The sequence below is a fragment of the Schistocerca piceifrons genome, chromosome 2 (genome assembly GCF_021461385.2).
Source record: "Schistocerca piceifrons isolate TAMUIC-IGC-003096 chromosome 2, iqSchPice1.1, whole genome shotgun sequence".
Classification (NCBI taxonomy): domain Eukaryota; kingdom Metazoa; phylum Arthropoda; class Insecta; order Orthoptera; family Acrididae; genus Schistocerca; species Schistocerca piceifrons.
In genome coordinates this window covers 268,430,354-268,451,104 of record NC_060139.1, presented here as the reverse complement: position 1 = coordinate 268,451,104, position 20,751 = coordinate 268,430,354, and the positions used below count along the sequence as shown (strand labels likewise).

The following is a 20,751-nucleotide window of genomic DNA, read 5'->3' as shown; positions in this document are numbered from 1 at the left end:
AAATGGTCAAAAATGTAGCATCATAATTTAATAGTGGTAGATTACAAATGACACATGACTCATACAACAATGCCTAAGGAGCATGTTTGATGTTAAACAAACTGTACTACTCAGTGTGATACTGTTAGTTACATAAGTCCATCCATCATGGCAAGGTCATATCACATCGGATGGGAAAAATCTGTTTTTACATGCCCTGACTCCAAAAACCACATAAAAAGCATCAATGACATCAGTTTTTAATTGTCCTGAGGCCAAAAACCACATAAAAGCATCAATCACATCGGTTTTTAATTGTCCTGAGGCCAAAAACCACATAAAAAGCATCAATCACATCGGTTTTAAATTCTCCTGAGGCCAAAAACCACGTAAAAAGCATCAGTCAAAATCAAATTGGATTATTAATTTCCGTGTGACTGGTGCAAAACGTGTTCAATATGCTGTCCACTATTTTCTGCAACAAGTTGAAATCGAGGAACAACATGTTCCACAACTGATCGAAGTGTTTCTGGGTTCATATTCAGAATGTGTTGCGCAATGCATACCTTCAATGCAGCTAAGTTTGCAGTCAGAACACTGAACACAACATCTTTCAGACAGCCCCACAACCAGAAGTCACACGGATTAAGATCAGGTTATTGGGATGGCCAGGCTGTAGGGAAATGGCAGCTGATAATTCTAGCATTTCTGAAATGGGGCTTAGCCAGGCTGTAGGGAAATGGCAGCTGATAATTCTAGCACTTCCGAAATGGCATTTGAGCAGCTGCTTATCTGGACTTGCAATGTGTGGAGGTGTGCCACCTTGCATAAAAATGATCCCATCCACACTGCTGGGGAGCTGGAATGACGTGGTTGCGCAAAAGACACTCGTGGCGCTTACCAGTGACGGTACAGGTAACAGGACCGGAAACACACATCTCTTTGAAAAAATGTGGCCCTATGATAAATTGTTCCGTAAATCTGCACCACCTTTTCAGGATGAAGTGGTACTCATTGATTTGCGTGTGGATTTTCCATTTCCCATATTCGACAGTTCTGTGTATTGACATATCCTGTCAGATTGAAGTGGGCTTCGTCTGTCCACAAAATCTTCTACGGCTAATCATTGTCCACTTCCATCTGAGCAAGAAATTCTGACGCAAAGGTCTCTCTTGCTGGCATGTCAACAGGAAGCAACTTCTGCACATGGGTAATTATGAATAGATAGCAAAGAAGGATGTTTCGTATGATTTTACGAACCGTGCTCATGAGTATGTCCAATGTTTGGGCAATTCTCTGTGCACTACACATTTGCACACCATCACTCGTCTCCTCCTGCATTGCTGTGGCCACTGCTTCCACTGATGTCAAATCAATTCATTTTCTCCCTCTACCATGTTGCACACCAAAACAACCCGTCTTTTCGAATTTCTGAAATATTTCTGGCAACCCATTGCCGTCATCGGAACAACACCTTTTTTCAAATCGTTCAGAGTCTGGAACTTCTGCAGAGCGACGTGTGTGCAGTCATCATTCTTGTAATACAGCTTTACAAGCAGATCATGATCCTGCATTGAGACTGTCATGGTGAACGTCGCAGATGCGAAAGGAGAAAAAGCCCTGTGCCTGGTGTGTTCATACCAACTTCAGTGGGTTGTGTGCATGACAGGTGTTTTCATTTACATATTCTGACACATACAGTGCCATCTATTGATCAATTCTCACTTTTTTTCTTCTGCCATATGTTTCCCCCCTTGTCAGATAATATTCCATATCAATTTGACATCATTCTCACCAGTGGTGTTATTTCAACAGCATTTTTAAAGTTTAATTAATCACCCTGTGTATCAGGCTATGCTGAGGGCTTAGATTAGGAAAAAGAGGCTTTGAAAGAGTCAAGTTTTGCTATTTGGGCAGCAGAGTAACTGATGATAGCCAGAATAGCAAGGAGAAATAGGTAGACTGGCAATGGTAAGAATAGCTTATCTGATGAAGACATGTAAATGTAAATGAATAGATAAAATATCTACTCACCAAGGGGTGGCAGGGGAACATACACATGCTTTTGGAGCCAGTGGTTCCTTCTTCTGATAGAAGAGTTGAAGGATAAGGAAGAGGGGTGGTAGAAAAGGACTGGATTGGTTTAGGAAAAGGGATACACTTCAGGAAAGGCACCTAGAACCTGGAGCGGTCAGGAGAGACTTACCGGATAGAATGAGAAGGAAAGTATTTCCTTCTCACCCCCTCCAGTAAGTCTCCCCTGACCCAGGATTCTGGGTGACTTTCCTGAAGTGTACCCCTTTCCCTAAACCAATCCAGTCCTTTTCCTTCATCCCTTTCCCTTCCCCTTCAACACTTCTACAAGAAGGAGCCTTGCACCGAAAGCTTGTAAAAGGTAAATCCTTGTGTGTGTGTGTGTGTGTGTGTGTGTGTGTGTGTGTGTGTGTGTGTGTTTGCCTACCACTATTTGGTGAGTAGATTTTTTATCTATCCATTTACATTATATTACCAGTAATTGATTAGTTTCATTGTTGTATTTGATGAATATGAGTTTGTTAATGTCAAATGTAAATTTAAGTGTTAGAATGAATTTTCTGAAGGCATTTGTCTGGAATGTAGGTTTGTAGGAATGTGAAACGTGAACAATAAGCAGTTCAGACAAGAAGAGATTACCAGCCTTGGAAATGCGATGCTGCAGAAGAATGATGAAGATTAGATGGATAGATTGGATAACTAATGTATCAAATTGGGGAAAAAAGAAATTTGTGACGCAATTTGACAACAAAAAGGGTTTAGCCGATAGGAAACATTCTGAGACATCAAGGAATTTAGTATTGTAGGGAAGTGTATGTGGGGAGGGTGGTTGGGGTGAGGGTGAGAGCTATTTCTAAGGAAGATCAAGGGTTGATTACAGTAAGCAGGTTGAAACAGATGTAGGTTGCAGTAGGTATTTGGAGAACAGGCTTGCATAAGATAGAGCAATGCTTGCATTGAAAGCAGTTACTCCATCTTTGTTGATTTCGTCCCCACCGCCTACATTCCTTTCATTTCAATGAATTTTATTCGGGTTGTGTACAAGAGGCAGTCAAAAAGTTTCTAGCCCAAGATAGTTACTGTAATGTCTCGCACAAACACCACCACCTACTTTTATGGTGGCCCTTTGTGGGTATACAGATCAAATTCCGTGGCTCCAGCTTCATTAGTTTTGCCGCTAGGATGCATTGTATACCATAGTGTAAGCAAAATGGCAAATATCGAGAGAATCAAGGACCATACTGTGATTGAATATCTTCATTTGAAAGGAATGATGCCCAAGGAAATTGTGAAGGACATGCAGAGTACACTTAAGGAGAGTGCTCCGTCTTATGCAACAGTGGAAAACTGAATGTCTAACTTCAAACATGGAAGAATGAGTGTGGCAGATGTGCCAAGGAGCGGAAGGTCTGTCACAGTTGTCACTGATTAAACAGTGACTGCAATTCACGATATGATTTTGCAGGATCATTGAGCAATGTTGCAGCACATTGAAACAACATTTTCAATCTCCCATGTGCATGCTCATGACATTGTTGTGGGTATTTTGCGAATGCAGAAAGTTTCATGTCGGTGGGTCGCGAAAGACTTGAATGCAGATCAGAAACGGGAACGTATGCAGTGTTGTGAAGAAATCGTTTGCCAATTTGAAGTGGATGAAGATAGCTTTCTTGCAGGGTATGTGACAATGGACGAAGCGTGGGTTCGCCACTGTGAGCTTGAGACAAACAACAGTCACAACAATGGAAACATCCTTCATCCCCCACCCCAAAATAATTCTGGGTGTAAAAATCATCTGGTAAGGTGATGGCATCAGTCTTCTGGGATGCAGATGGTGGATTACTTGCAAAAGGGTGTAACTATCAATGCATCATACTATTGCACCATCCTGTGCTGTTTGAGAGAAGAGATAAAGAAAAAAAGGTGTGGAAAATTGGCACACAGAGTTCTTTTGCATCAGGACAATGCGCCGGCCCACAAAGCCCTCCACGACACTGGAAACTCAGTGTGACTGTGGGTTGGAATTGTTATGTCATCCGCCATATTCTCTAGATTTGGCTCCATCAGACTTTTTTCTTTTTTCAAACCTAAAAAAGGACCTCAGAGAATGACAATTTGACAATGATGATGCAGTGATTGATGCTGTGAACACTTGGTTGGACTCGTAATGAAGGATCTTTTATTTGAATGGTTTGCAGTGGTTATCTTAGCATCCCTGCAAGTGTATTAGTGTACACGGGTATTATATTGAAAAATAAATTGGTATTATGAAATTTCTGTCATTATTTACTAGGCTAGAAAATTTTTGATGCCCCCTCAATTATTAATCTGATGGTGCCTGTTTCTCTATTAATTTAAACTTTTCTGACGTATTATATCACTGAACTTGTAAATGTGAACGTATGCTTTCCCGGCGTATACAGCTGGTGAAGAGTTCTCGGGCTTCCAGCCGGGTGGCGGTGTCTTCAAACTGCAACGTTTCAGCGAGTGACATACTCGTCATCTTCTGGCGAAGTGCCGAGACTTTGCGGATGCCGGTCCCTTTATACCTGCAGCGTGCCCCCCACCACATGGCCGCGGGAGGCTGGATCCAGAGGAGCCGGCGGGTGGGGTGGAGGGGGAAGCGGGTGCGCTGTTCGTGTCTCCGTCAGAGCATTCCGGTCGCGTCTCGTGAGCGGGATGGTTCTTGGTGCGTTCCTGGCGTATTGTGGCTAATGCTGGATTCCAGGCCGCGCTCAGTTGATAACCTTCGTCCCTGTTTACAAGATTCTCGTGGAATGTTGCCGCAAAACAGATCGACAAATTTGACAGACTCTGGAGCTCAGTCGACGCAGGTGACAAATAGCACCAGAGCTATTGTAAATTTGACAGATAAGGTGCTAGATGCAGCCACAACTTCTGTTCTCACGAAAGGGTTGAACTTTGCACCTATACCAAGGGCCATACCGAAACAGGACGTCATCAGCAGCGTAGAGGAAGCAATCCGGGGCCTACCCAAGGAGGAAGCTGAGCAGATCCGAAGGGAGACCTGCAGGATCATCGACAAGTCACGACTCTCGATAACCAAAATTACTGCACCGGAGCGAGAGGCTATCCACGCACTGAGGGATGATGCTGACATCATGGTCCTCCCAGCAGACAAGGGAAATGTGACGGTGCTGATTTGCACAGTCGACTACCAACAGAAAATCTGCTCTCTGCTGCAAGACCCAGCCTACAGGAAACTCAAGAAGGACCCTACATCAACGATGACCAGGAAAACCGTGGCGCTACTGAAGGACTCAGATCTACCAGAGGCAGTGCAGAAATGGCTGTATCCCAGAGCGTCAACGACACCACGCCTGTATGAATTGCCCAAGATTCACAAAGATGGGGTGCCTCTACGGCCGATTCTGGGCACTATCAACTCGCACAGTTATGGACTGGCCAAATACCTGGCGACACTATTAAAACCACTGGTGGGACACTGCAGTCATCACGTGAAAAACTCCGCAGATTTCGTAAGAATACTGAAGGACATCCAAATACAGTGAGATGACCTACTCGTGAGCTTCGATGTCACCTCCTTGTTCACGAAAGTACCTCTACGAGATGCCTTGGCACTCCTTAATCAGCACTTCGAGCCAAAAACAGTGTGCTCTTTGAATATGCACTTACGACCACCTACTTCAAGTGCAATGGAGAGCATTATGAACAAGTGGATGGAGGGGCCATGGGATCTCCCCTTGCTCCAGGGATCACGAATCTTTATATGGAACACATTGAGGAGGTGGCACTACAAACTGCTCACCATAAACCCAGGTACTTCTTCCACTATGTGGACAACACTTTCGTGATTTGGCAGCATGGCAGGCAGGCTCTGAAGGAGTTTATGGACCACCTAAACGGCATACATGAGAATATCACCTTCACGATGGAAGTAGAAGAGAGTGGCTGTATTCCATTCCTGGACATACTGATCAGGAAGGAAGCGGATGGTACGCTGGGCCAAGAACCGTCCAGCTCACGAGATGCGACCGGAATGCTCTGACGGAGACACAAACAGCGCACCCACTTCCCCCTCCACCTCGCCCACCGGCTCCTCTGGATACAGCCTCTCGCGGCCAGGTGGTGGGGGGCACGCCGCAGGTATAAAGCGACTGCAAAGTCTCGGCACTTCGCCAGAAGATGACGAGTATGCCACTCGTCGAAACGTTGCAGTTTGAAGATACCGCCACCCGGCTGGAAGCCCAAGATCTCTTCACCATCATTGAAATTGCCTATTACTGCTGTTTTTATGTCATAAATCTCTTTGATGCCTAGCATCTCTTATCTTGTGTTAATCTTTTCATGTCTGCACACTTACTTCACCCCATGTCTTCGGACAAGTGTTTAACATATTCCAATCTGTCTAACTATATAGCCCTTCTTCTGCCAAGTCAAGTCCTTATGGACCAATTAGCTCACCTTCTTTTGACATATCCTTGCTTCTGGTAATGATTCTCTAATGCTGTTTTTCCTTGAAGGTATACTTCAGTTAACAGTTGTATTTTTGTTCACATATTTTGAGGACTGGTGTAGTTGTTGTAGTTTTTGATGGCTGGTCTAATTGTTGTAGTTAGATGCTGCAAGTGTTAGTCTGTATGTGCTGCTCAGAAATCTCACTGCTTCTCTGCTTAACTTCTTTCTACAGGGTGTATCATAATTAAAGGTGTAAATGCATACAGTTGAAAGTACACGGTACCAGAAGAAAAAAGTCTCAGTAAACATAGGGTCCAAAATGCATACCTTAAGAGCTATGAGCAATTTTTCATCTTCGATGCTGTGAAACAAATCTCTTCTACTGCAAGTTCTTTGCTTTCCATATTTTGGGAACTGTTAGTATGGACCAAAACAAGAAAAAAAAAGTCCAGTAAACATGTGCTCTGAAATGCATTCCTTTAGAGCTATGAGCACTTGTTAATCTTTGTTATTTTGAAACACAACTCTTCTAATGATATTACTTCTTAATTTCATACTTTTTCTGTCTACTTAATTTGTGATTCGTTTTCTAAATGCAAAGAAAGTTAAACCGAAGGAAATTTATCGGCAAATCTGTGAGGTTTACGGAAAAATGCTATAAGTGATTCAATGGTTAGAAGATGCGTCAGACTGTTCAGTGAAGGACGTGATCCAAGTGCTCGATGAAGAATGAAGTGGATGCCCATCTGTGGTTACTGATGAACGTTCACACAATTGAAGAGGAGCTTAAATACAGCCGTAAGTTTACACTTAGTACCCTTGCTGTGGAAGTTCTCCAAATATCATGATCACTAATTTATGAAATTGTTACTGAAAAACAGAAATTTCAAAAGCTTTTCTCACTTTGGGTACGCAAAATTATTACTGAACAATACAAAAAACAACGGATGGGCAGTGCACTTCAGTTTTTGACAAGCTACAATGAAGATTGTGATGGTTTTCTTTCTCGGATAGTCATGCGGGATGAAACTTGGGTATCGTACGACACTCCTGAAACAAAATGGCAATCAGTGGAATGGAAGAACACTTCATCCCCAACGAAGGTTAAGCCTAAGCAAATCTTGACACCTTGAAAAGACATGTGCACCATTTTTTGGGACAGAAAATACATTTTGCAGATTGATTTCTTACCATGAGGCCAAACAATCAATGCAAATGGTTGCTGCGAGACCATTAAGAAATTGCGCTGCACAATACAGAACAAGCACCAAGGATTACTGTCAAAAGGTGTTGTTTTTCCTCGATAATGCTCGACCTCACACAGCAAATGTGATCAAACAACTCTTGTGAGAATTTCACTGGGACACGTTTGATCATCCTCCGTACAGCCTGGACCTCGCCCCTAGCGACTTTCATCTCTTCGTACACCTAAAATCTGTCCTTGGTGGTCAACACTTCAATGACGATGACATGCTGAAAGAACATGTTACCACATGGTTGAATACACAGGCAGCAACCTTCTATGAAGAAGGCATACAAAAATGTGTGCCACACTATGACAAGTGCCTACAAAATTTCGGAAGCTATGTGGAAAAGTAGTTTAACAGTTGTAGATTTTTGTACAATAAATATTTTTTCTGTATCTGTACATGTTTGTTTTATACAACCAAATCGAACTCACTTTGTGGCCATACCTTGTATATAAATGATCTTCCCTCTGATATACAACAAGCGGAATTAATTCTTTTTGCAAATGACTCTAGTATTGTAATGGGTCTAAGCATGCATATAGAAGAAATAGTAAATAATGTTCTTAAAAGTATCGCTGACTATTTTTAATTCTAAAAAGGCTCAACATTTCAGTTCTGCATATCTAGGGACACTACACCAATGATATGTGTAACATATGATGAAGAAATATTAAATAGGGCAGAAATTTCAAAATTCTTACCTGTCCAGGTTGATGACTATTCAGACTAGAAAAAGCACATTTTGGAACTCCTAAAACAACTTAGTTCAGTCAAATTTGCACTTAGAATAATTGTAAAACTTGGGTAGGGAAAAATCAGTAAGTTGACATATTTAGCAATTCTGGGGTAACTCATCTTCAAGGAAAAGGTTAAATTTCTACTCACCATGAAGATGACACATACACTATTGCAGTGCCTGTGTTATTCTGAGTTATGATACAAAGTTTGTTTGGACATGCATGCAAATCCAAAGGAACTTTGCATCATACTTCAGAATAACATAGGCACAGAATATCATATTTATCCACCGACACCGCGCAAGCAACTTAAAGTAGAATGTTTTGTCTGTACGAGAATGTACATAATGGATGTGTATGAGTATGGATTGTAGACCCATGGTTGACAACGTGGGAAGTTTGGGTCTGGCCGTGAGTCATGCACGAATAGCCAAATGGTAAGGTGACGCTCGGGATAAGTAGGAAATCTGGGTTTGATTCCTGTTCCAGCACAAACTTTCTTTGTTGTCATTCCATTTTGCAGCGGATGGTTTTCCATAATCCCAATCACGAGTACATGTAATCTATAAAGATGACATGTTGAGTTGCGGATAGGCACAACAGAAAGACTGTTACACATTTAGCTTTCAGCCAAAGCCTTCTTCAGAAAAGAAAACACACACACACACACACACACACACACACACACACACACACACACACACACACAGATCTATTCACTAAAGCAAGCACACCTCGTGCATATGTGATCGCCATCTCCAGCAGCTTGGACAGATGTTCCCTCTCAGTTTCTGCAAAGTGTCTTCATAGCGCTGAAAATTGACTGTGGTTCCACACTTGAAGAACTTGACGAGCAGAGGGCCCCTGCAGTTGAAGAAGAAGGTCATCATGACATTATCAGATCGAGTGTGAACAGCCTCGGATTTCTTTGGTAGGAGAGATGTGGCATGTTTCCATTGTTGATTTTGTTGTTTGCCCTCAGGCTCAAAATGGTGGCACCACATTTTGCCCCCGATGCCAGTAAGGGACAGAAACGCGTGCTCTTCCACGTTGTACCACAGCAAATGATTCAGACTTGACGGCATTCTGTCCATCTTTTGCATCTCTGTCATGTAATGCGGCACCAACAACACCCAAGTTTTGTGGTAATGCAAGTGGTTTTTTATGGTGGCATGCACGGGGCCATAGCTAATGCCGATGTGAAGACAAATTCATAAGTCTTCGTGGATAAGGCCATCAGTCCTCCCCATTACATCAGGGGTAATGGCTTAATTGGCCTCTCGTGGGCGCAGATCATCTTGCAGCAATGTGCACCACTCCTGTAATCTCCTCTGTCACTTGTTCACATGTTAGGGACATGCAGTGTTCACCGTATGCAGCAAGTGTGTGACGATTAGTTTCATGTACTCCAACACCTCAGCCACCAGAAAATGAACCACACCTCTCTGCTCTTCTTTGCTTGTCTCAGTGTCAACAGCTGGACGAACACAAAACCAAGGTCATAACCAAACAACTGTGTGCACTTGTGATATGGCACTATGCTGTTCCCCTACCACAGTGGGGACAATATCGAAATGTAACTACAGTGGCACCACCTGACGCGTGGACTGTGTGTTACAATGGGTGTTTTTCGTTTGACTGTCCCTTGTAGTTGCCTTCAATAAATATGACGGCTCTTTTTAATTTGTGTAAGGCAAACTATGTAACATTTTGCAAGTCAATTAAATTTTCGTGCTTAATTTGTTTTTTGTGATGACTTTGGATGAGGTTAAATTACAAAGGTGCACAAATAGTCCATTTAATCTCAAAGCACAATTTGATTCCTTCACTTATGACTTAGATAATGAATTTATTTGTTTACTTAAGTTTTATCTACAGCTGTTTTTCTTTTTACTGAACACATATCACCAGTTGCTCCTTCAAACCAGTAATTTTAAATTTTTTGTAGGTTACTGAAGATGACCTTAAGCCTAAAAGTATATGCCTCGACTGTGCTTCAAAACTGGAAATATTTACTGAACTGATAGAACTCTGCCTTGCCGCTGATGCAAAATTTGAAACAATTTTACAGAATGCTAATTCAAATCAGAAAGCAGTGGAGACGGTGTTGTCACAGGGTGATGAAGAACAGGTATGTCCATCGGTGTAAACATTATATTGAATTGGAACTGTGAGTAAATTTTATCTAGCAGGGAACAGAGTTGGACCAATTTTTTTTAGCAGTTCCCAGTTTTCAAATCACTGCTCATTCATTATGTTGTAGGTGGTTATAGGTGCAATGGTATATTTACCAAGGAATATTACCAAACAGCCATTGATTTTGAGAATTTATTATGTTTTGAGAACCAGTTTCGGCATTTCAGTCTGTGATCTTCAGGCCCAGTATGGACTTAATGTTTAGACATTCAGATGTATCGATATCGCCATTCCGGAGTCATCAGTATCTGGATACAGTGAATTCATTATTCAAGTGCTTGCTTTGAAGACCTCTTGTCGAAGTTACCTGAATGTCAATACATGAAGTGCATATGGGGCCTGAAAATGGCATATTGAAATACCGAAACTAGATGTCAAAATAAAATAACTTCTCAAAATGCATGGCTGTTTGGCGATTTTCCTTGGTAAATATTTGACCAGCCGCTATCCATTCTCTCTCTGTGTGCCCTTTTTTACATCCAGAACAAGGCTCTATACATTGAAATATGTAAAGCTTACATGTACATTTGAATACTTTTGTCAGTCATATTCAGTCCATGCTGATATGACACTGACCAGTTTTTTTTTTTTTTTTTTTTTTTTCTGTGTATTCAGGTTTGATTCTTGAATATAACAGCAAATTGTCTACTGTAGGAAAGGCTGATTTATTTTAAATTTGTAACTGTTTTAAATAATAAAACACTGCACAACTTACACATTTTCATGCATGGCTTGATGTCTATCAAGAATCATTATTAGTAAATGATAAACCCACTTCGTGGCACACCTGCTCCAATTGCAGGTTGCCTATCTAACAACTTGCAGGGGCAACAGAAATTTTCATTGTGACATAAAGTGACTCAGAAAGAATGGAACCATACTCCAGACTAATACGAGTGCTGCAAAATTGCTGAATTGCTCGCTAAATGAAATTCCACTAGTTAAAAAAACCAGTGATGTTATTTGACACCTTTCAGGAGATACTCATCATCAGACAGTCATGATCATCTAGGTATTCAGAAGCATAAAGACACGTTCTATCTGATACATCTGTCAAGTCATGTCATGGCAGTCTGCCATTACAGCTGTATCAGCTACAACATGTCTTTATGCATCTGAAAACCTAGATGATTATGCCTATCTGATGGTGGGTATCTCCTGAAAGGAACGAAATAAAGTCATTAGTTTTTTAACTAGTGGCTTTTCATTTAGCGACCAATTCAGCAATTTTGCAGCACTCACATTAACAAAAATTTTATTTTCAGAGTTTTGTATAATTATTGAGCAAATTTAAAAATTTTAACTTCTATCAGAATCTACTCATTAACAAGTTTAATTTTATGCTGAAGGTTTGTCACAGTAAGACTGGTGCTACAGTTAGACAATTTTAATAGTAAAATCAGGCTTTTTTAGATGATGCACCTATCTATAATGAAATATTATATGGAAGAAGCTGCATAAATAATCTATCATATCTTGAAAAGGTTTCAGATCTTGATAAAATTTCAAAGTAGTGCAGAGATTGACAACTTCCTTTGAATGTTCGGAAATGTAAAATTTTGCACATCATAAAACAAAAAACTTAGTATCCTATGACTATAATATCAATGAGTCACTGTTGGAATTGGCCAACCCTATACAAATACCTGGGTGTAACACTTCGTGGGGATATGAAATGGAATGATCACATAGGTTCAGTAGTGGATAAGGCAGGTGATAGACTTTGGTTTATTGGTAGAATACTGGGGAACTGCAATCAATCTAGAAAGGAGATTGCTTACAAACTTGGGCCACTGGTTCTAGAATACCTGTTGAATTGTGTAAACCTATACCATATAGGCCTAACAGGGGCTATTGAACATACACAGAGAAGGGCAGCACAAATGGTCACAGTTTTGTTTAATCTTTGGGGGAGTGCCACATAAGTACTGAAGGAACTGAATTGGGAGACTCTTGAGGATAGACGTAAACTATTCCAAGAAAGTCTATTAACAAAGTTTCAAGACCGGCCTAGGAATATACTACAACCCCCAGTGTACCATTCACAAGGGGATCATGAAGACAAGATCACCACAGTTACTGCATGCACAGAGACATTCAAAGAATCATTCTTCCCATGCTCCATACATGAATGGAACAGGAAGAAACCCTAATAACTGGCACAGTGGGACATGCCCTCTGCCATGCACCTCACAGTGATTTGCAGAGTATAGATGTAGAAACTGTGTATGTCTTGATGCTGCATAATTCACTGCGTGCAAATACCCAGACTATATTCATCCAGTATTTGAGAATGAGAGCAACTAGCAGCTTCCAACAAAGTTTATATATAATTTCAAACCTTACAAATTTTTTCTCATTGACACCCCATATCACTTGTACATTTTATTTTGTATGATAAAACGGGAACAATAAAAAATCAATCGATGAATAAAAACAGAAACCTAGATCCTTAAAATACCATTAGCTACTTTTCTCAGCACAGCACCAGTACTTCAAAGAAAACTTTGCTGTACTGGGTAACCATATTGTCAACTACTGGTATGGGTGCTAAAGGAACATTGTTCTTGTTGAGGAAAAAGGAGCAGAAGTGTTTGTGGAATTCTGAGGCATCCAGTTAGGGATTATGTTTCCAATGTAAGCATGGTTCACATTGCACAAGCTATATTATGTCTCTTTCATTGTTACTTTCTTCCTGCCAATACTTGCAGCACTTTTTTAAACCTTATGTAAATACGTAATTCAGAAATAAAGGTAACAGTTCACTATTCAGTGACTCAACACCTCAGCTATTCAGTGAATTATCACCTTTACTCCTAATTTATTCAGATTCTGCAAGAACTTTCCATACAATATTTTCTGATCCTTTACCATTCTCCTATTATAGATTTATCTCCCAATATTGATATACTATTTTGAAATAGTTGTACACTCATGTCTGCCAGCTTTTGCCCTGTTTCAGCAACTATAGATAAAACCTTCTTTGTGTGCTTATACAGAAAAAGTTTTTGTCTCATGTGACAATAATTAAAACTGAATTGTAGATTTCTTTTCTTTTTTTCTTTTTTACTTTGTACCATAAAAGATTCAGTCAACTAACTCATGTAACGTGATGTATTGCAACAGGTCGAGGATGAAGCTGTCAAGATGGCCACCATGACAGAAGCGGGCATAGAATCTCTTCTTGCGGAACAAGAAAAAGAGCAGGAACAGGACGAAGAACAGGATGATGAGCCTGTTGGAACGCAAACTGAGTGGATTCCAGAAGTCCCCAGCCATGCAAATCCCCTTAACGTGCAGCCTGATAGTGGCGTTCTCGTACTCAGCAAGGTAAGTAATTGATTAAATAAAAATGACTGCTGCTTCTTGATGCTCTGTCTGTCATACATCTGATCAGATGTTCTGTAAGTCTGACGGTTGAATGATAACTGTTACTTCCAAAAGACAGTACAAATAACTGTATGAAACTATATCAGAAATTCCCTTTGAATTTCCTGTTCAGCGTTGTACACTTTCCTTTTTCCCCCTGCACACAGGGACCCCACATAAATGGGTACGCCAAACAAGTTTCATGGAGTTATTACATGTCCATGTAGGTCATTCATCATTTTAAGGAAGAGATGAAAACAACAGGGTGCCAGACATGGACTGTATGGTGCATGTAATTTTCCTTCTCCCCAGTTTTCCCTGAGAGACTTTTTTTACCACTCAGTTAGTTGAAGTTATGATTGTGTTTGGTTCAAGGAAATCGGTGTGTGTGACTCCATCAGTATCCCAGAATACAGATGTCATCACTTTTTAACCAAAGATTTGATCTTATTTTCTGTGGCAGATTTTTATGTCTGTATTTGGGATCTCCACACAAGGGAAGACAACTGGGCTGAAGTACATCTCTAAATTTGTATTCCATCAAAGCAATGCACAGCGTTATGTTGAAATTAATAGAAAAGTCTTTCTGAAATACAAGGGAGATGACTTTTACTCCAGCTCGCCAATTTATCATATGCTACCAAAAACGCATTTTAAGGTTATGATTTTTTGGTAATCAGGTGGTCATAAGTGAATTGTGAAATGTGTTATTGCAGATAATTGCACTTTCAATGCAGCCATCACTTCTGTGATTCATTTCTCCAGAATGCAAAACCTTGCTGCTGCCCATGACTGTTTCACACATCAGCTGCTTCTTGTCATGTCTTAAGTATATTTATTTGTTGTATATTCTGCATGTTCTGGAATGCCCACATTAATTGAAATACAGGGTGTCCGAAAAGTCTTTCCCTGATTACATAAATTGATAACTCAGGCTAGAAGTAAGATACAAATATGAAACTGGTGTCTAATTGTTTACAAACTATCCAAGTTTTGTGCATACAAAGTACAAATCGTTCAGGCCTTGTTGCCCAATGACAGTACATGTTGATATGACTTTGCGGTCGAAATGCTATCACGTATTGAGGACAATGATGGTTACCTCAGACGAATTGCCTTTTCTGACGAAGCCTGTGTGGTGATTTTAAATAGACGGTCATCGTGCAATGTGTCTCAGATTTGTATCTCATTCTGCGACAGGCAGAGTGGTTGGAACCTTTCTTTATATAGGGTAAACCTTTAACCCTGGCCTGAGACACATCCCAGTCTGGCACTGGTGCTGCTGTCTCCCATCAGAACCCAGATGGCACCAAGCAACCCATCACTTACACATCAAAAGCACCTTTGCAGTCATTTTAAACAGACAGTCATTGTGCAATGTGTCTCAGATTTGTATCTCATTCTGCGACAGGCAGAGTGGTTGATGAAGCTGTCGAGGTGGGGGAGGGGGCTAGTATTTTTCCCACATGCACTTGTGTGATGCTTGGCTACAGTTGCCAGTGGAACAGATTTCTCGACTTCCTCAACACTCCCTTTGGGCTTTAGCAGTTTAATCCTTGCATTGTGGAATCTCGTCTGCTCCTGGAACTAACCGATAGTATTTGGAGCAGTTGATTCAGGACATTTCCTGTTGTATCAGTTACCTTCATAACTTCTGAGTCATGGACCCTACTCAGGAGGAGCATTTACAAAACCTTCACTTTGTTTTCCAATGAATCCTGGAGAAATACCTTCATTGCAAGCTGGAAAAGTGCAGTTTTTTCTCCCTGGAGGTACATTTTTTTGGGTCATGCGCATAGTAAAGATGGTGTTGTCCACACGGGAAACTACATCAAGGCCACTGGTAATGTTCTGGCACCCAAGAACCTGGAAGAGCTTCAGTCTTTTTTGGGTAAGATTTTGTATTATGCTCAGGTCATTCCCCAGCCGGCGCAAATCTGCCAAAATTCTTAACTGGATTCGCCAGAAGAGTGTTCAGTTTGTCTGGTCTGCAGATTGTCAGCGGGCTTTTCAGTGTCTCAAGCAATGTTTGTGCTTTTTCTAACTGCCTGGCTTTCTTTATATAGGATAAACCTTTAACCCTGGCCTGAGACACATCCCAGTCTGGCACTGGTGCTGCTGTCTCCCATCGGAACCCAGATGGCACCAAGCAACCCATCACTTACACATCAAAAGTGCTTGCCATGGTGCAACATAGTTATTCACAAATGCAGAAGGAGATGCTAGCTGTTACTTTGGGGTTAAAAAGGTTCCACATTTTCCTATGTGTGGCAAATTTCTTCCTCATCACCAACCACAAGCCATTGGTTTTCTTATTTGGCCCTTATTCCAAACTGCTGGATAGGATGCCCACCAATTGCAGTGGTGGACCCTCTTTCTCAGTAACTGTCATTATGACATTAGTTACAGGCCCATTGCACAGCACACCAATGCACTATTGCAGCTACCAGTGGGCCCAATCCAGAGTTTGATCAGCAAGAAGCACTTGTATTCACATTGGATGATGCCTTGCAGCAAACCCTGTTGGGCTTTTGATCGATGGCACGCAAAATCATAATAACCACAGCCACTGACCTGTTTTTCCAGAAAATCATTCCAGTGATCGAGTTGGGTTGGTCGGAACACTTCTCTTTGGATGCATATGAGGTGTGGTGTACATTTTTCCTCCTGTGTGATCAACTCTATGTTGTCCAGGTGGTTCTCATGCTTGCTGTGGAGGATCAATGCTGTTGTGTGATTGTTCCCCCAGTGTTGTGTCCTCGTGTACTCCAGTTGCTGCATTTGTGTCATTGGGGTATGACTTCATGTCTGCTGGCCAGCAATTGTTTGCGACAGAAAACATCTGGAGCCTTCTTGCAGGGTTTGAGGACAGAACCAGGCTGCATCACAGTGCCAGTTCTCTCCTTCATCGGTCCTAGAGCTCCCTTGAGACAGGGTGCACGTTGATTTTGCCAATCCCTTTCTCGGGCAACGTGTGGTTGTTAGTGGTTGATGCACTGTCCAATACTCTGTATGTGACCAAGCTGTTGTCCACATTATTGACTGCTACAGTTCACATGTTGTCAGTTATTTTTGCAATTGAGGAGACCTTGGTATATGAGAACAGTCAGCAGTTTGTCTCATGGAAATATGAGGACTTTTGCATTCGCAGTGCTATCCAGCATCTGATTACCGTTCCATTTCACCCAGCTTCTAACTCAGAGGTAGAGCACTTCATGCATACATTTAAGACCCTACTGAAGAAGTCCTTGTCTGCCACCTCCCGTGATAATGGGTTGTCAAACTTTTTGGTTACATATCGGGCAATGCCAGTCATTGCATGCAGTCACGGAGCACATTTGGATGGGTGCTAGCAACAGGATCTGGATTTGCTGCACCCTGAGTTGCATGCCATGAACCACTGCATTTTTCTTCCAGGGCTGCCGTTTGAATCCAGTTCTTCTGCTGGAGACGGGAATGGCTGCCAGGTGTCATGGTGGTTCCATGAAAATCAGTTATGCCCTCTCCCTGTTGGTCTGCCAGGTGGCAGGATGGGTCATGACATTGTTCCAGAGAGGACTTCCACTTGCAGTGGCATTCTGCCCCATTGCTGCCTACTCCCCAGCCTCCGTTGTCCTCCCTTCATCTATAGCAGTTATCCCCAGTGAAACCCGCACCTTCTCCTGCCGATGTGGAGCTCATAGATTTTGTCCAGCCTCCTCCTCTTCCTCAGTCTCCTCGCTGGTGGAGGTGGCATCACTTCCACTGCCGCCGGTAGACACCCCTCTCCCTCCCCCCCCCCCCCCCCAATTGCCCCATTGCTCCTGCCTCCCTTCCAGCAGAACCATCAGCATCAATGTTGCCCCCTCTGGTGGGGTTCATCCGCTGTCAGGTTTTCCAGGGGCTGTCCAGTTCTTTGCTGGCCCAAGCCTGATCAGTTTTGGCCCTGTGCCGCCTTTTCAGGAGAGAAGAATTCAGTATCCATGCCAGCACACATCACAACGGTGGCAGATGCGCTGGCGTAGGTAGCACAGCGAGTTAGTGTAGAAACTTGCCTAGTGCTATGTTTTCCTTTGTATGCTGTGTGGCTCTTTAGTGAATATAGGAGTGAGAAACAGATGTCGCTCATGAACAGAGAATTCAGATATTAAAAATAATACATAACTTTGTTGCTGTAGATTGCAGTGTCAGTTGCTAGCGATAGATTTGAATGTTGAAACATATACAGATACAAAATATTTGTAAATCTGTCACTCTCTAATACAATGTCTATTCAGAAGATGTTGAGCCCTGGCTACTATGAAAGTCTGTAAATGTTGTTCAAATGGCAAACACTCAAAATGGGGGTCAGTGCGTGAATGTTCAAAATTAAGTACACGTGCTGCTGGATCTCCAGAGAGGGGTTGCTTGCATCTCATCAGCAGTGAAATAATTATTCATGGCAGCACCCTTGTGCCACTCTGGTGGCTGTAGAAAACACAGCAGTTTAACTGATGGTGCATGTATTTGAAAGTGCAGCTGACTGGATAACAGCTGATCTTGCACTTCTCCCCACGCATTTGGCAGGTACAGAGGGAGTACTTTGCCATGCATACTGATGAGGCTGGTTGCTTGGTTGGAGGCAGTGCAAACCAATCCACTTCCTGACATTGTATCTTGTGACTGCCAGGAAAACTATTCAACCTTAGCGACAGGAAGATAACTGGAAGCTTCGCTCAGAACACTAATGACAGCTGCTGAAATGTCACGAAGCAAGTGCTGGCTGAGCTGTCACCGGAACGTGCACTTCACTTAGGTGCAAAAGCCATAATAACTTTTCCATATAAAAGCAGAGCTCATAATTTGTTTTGATTTATTGAAATTCAGTTCCTTACATTAAATTTAATTAAACACATAATATGTAGCAGCTCAAAATATTGTCTGGTGGGTTAGTACTTTCTTTCACAGAGCCCTTCAATTCGTCCCATATATGTACTGTATTATCTTATGAATATTTAATTAATTCAGTGGTGACTAGTTATTTTAAAACTTATGTTACCATGCTGTAACAATAACCTTAGCATTTATCTCTTAACATAATAGCTATTTTAGTAATTCTAGCACATTAAAAAACTGTAAATAAATATGGTGTTAATGGTTTACTTCCCGTACCCATGCCTCAACACTGGTCCCATCATTCTGGTGTCTGACGGAGATAGAGCACAGGTTATAACACTGTTCAGTGTTGTATAGATCTTGTTTTGTTAATGTGTATATTCTTTTCAATTTCGAATCTGTTACCGAGTCCCAAATTTTGTCTAAAATAACATGAAATGGAATTTTATTTGCTGTATGATGTACCACTACACTTTCCTTCTCTTTTTCTGAGGAATTTAAGAGACTTAAGATCATTTTCGTGGGCAACATGGGTCGAGATATATTTCACTAGGCACCTCCCATCTTCAGCTTGATGCAATTTCATCGTAGATGGATACACTCCTGAGATTTTATTGCTGCCTGGCAGCTTTAAATGTTTGGCACCTTTATCTTTCATAGTAAAACAGCCTGAATGATGGTATAAATAGTAGTGTGTTACAGAATTGTCAGCAGCAAGTTGAGACCCACTATTCTTGCCATAAAATGAATATGTCAACTTCTCTGTTTTGTTGTCCCAATTCTAAAAGTTGGCAAAAGATGCTAAATTCAGTGCTTCGCTCATAAGCTGTATATTGTGTGCCACTGCTAAACGTTTGGACAAACAGTTTTCTGTGAGCACTTACTAATTACAAATGTAGCACTACTAATTACAAATGTAGCACCTCACTGATCCATCTCCACCAACAAACTCACCATGATGACTCCGATGATGTCTCACGTTCTTCTCAAAACTGAAATTTATGTTGCAGAGATGACAATGGATTGCATAAGTATTTTGGCTTCTTAGAAGAGGCGTCACAACTTGCAGCTTCCCTAGATGTACCTTGGAGACATGTTATCTCATGTTTTTGTTGTAGGTGTTGTGCTGACTGCTGGGTAGTCAGCACCAACACAAATAAAGAAGGAGAGAAGGTGCGATGGCTGGTGGCAGGAATCCAAAATCATCTGTACAAAACACTTTTTAATTAATAGAAAACTGTATTTCTGTTATGGGAAGAAGCAATATTCAACTTCTCGCCATGAGGTGGCTTCCTACATGCAGTTAAATTTACTCTCTTATCACTACTTGCAGAACACAGACTGAGTATTGTCTTTGTATTACTCAGTACTGATGCTCTCGAAGTCTGTGACCAAACTAGGGCCAACCAGCAGTGGGTGGCAGGTTAAGTCAGCGTTGACAGGGGGTGCTGAACTCTGTCTTCCTGGAGGTGTGGTACTGCCTATTCTTTCCATTGGCGCATGGGTCAGCACCCTCTTGATGCCATTTTGCAGTGCTGCAATGCTCGATGAGCAGTTAATGCTTTAGAACTGCACAATAGGCATACACCTTTCCGCACTCTGAACACTCAAACTGCTTCATTTCACTCATGATGCGACACAGCCCTGCTATGAACAGAATACAATAACACAAATTGTGCCAAGTCAGATTCCTGCCACCAAGCGCTGGCTTTGTATTATTTTGGCTACCTGAGGTTGTTTTTGTAGCGAAGCATACAGTTAGTTACCATCCATGCAAATGTTCTGCCAGCGAAATATCAGGAGCGGGCAAAGTACAATGTGAACTCAGAAACATCAGCAAAGCAACTTCCGGTAAATGTGAAGCTCAAAGTTTTGACAGTTGCATGTTGAAC

The 20,751-nt window shown here is 41.6% G+C and overlaps 1 protein-coding gene across 3 annotated transcripts in view; it reads left to right on the top strand.

The window, feature by feature from the left end:
• The window catches only part of LOC124777509 (protein sister of odd and bowel-like), a 110,848-nt gene that overhangs the window by 19,885 nt on the left and 70,212 nt on the right, over nt 1-20,751 (top strand). For all 3 annotated transcript variants that reach the window (XM_047252955.1, XM_047252954.1, XM_047252956.1), the window contains exons 2-3: nt 10,389-10,571; nt 13,763-13,966. In XM_047252955.1, the coding sequence (XP_047108911.1) occupies nt 10,389-10,571; nt 13,763-13,966 (387 nt within the window). The remainder of the gene's footprint in view (nt 1-10,388; nt 10,572-13,762; nt 13,967-20,751) is intronic.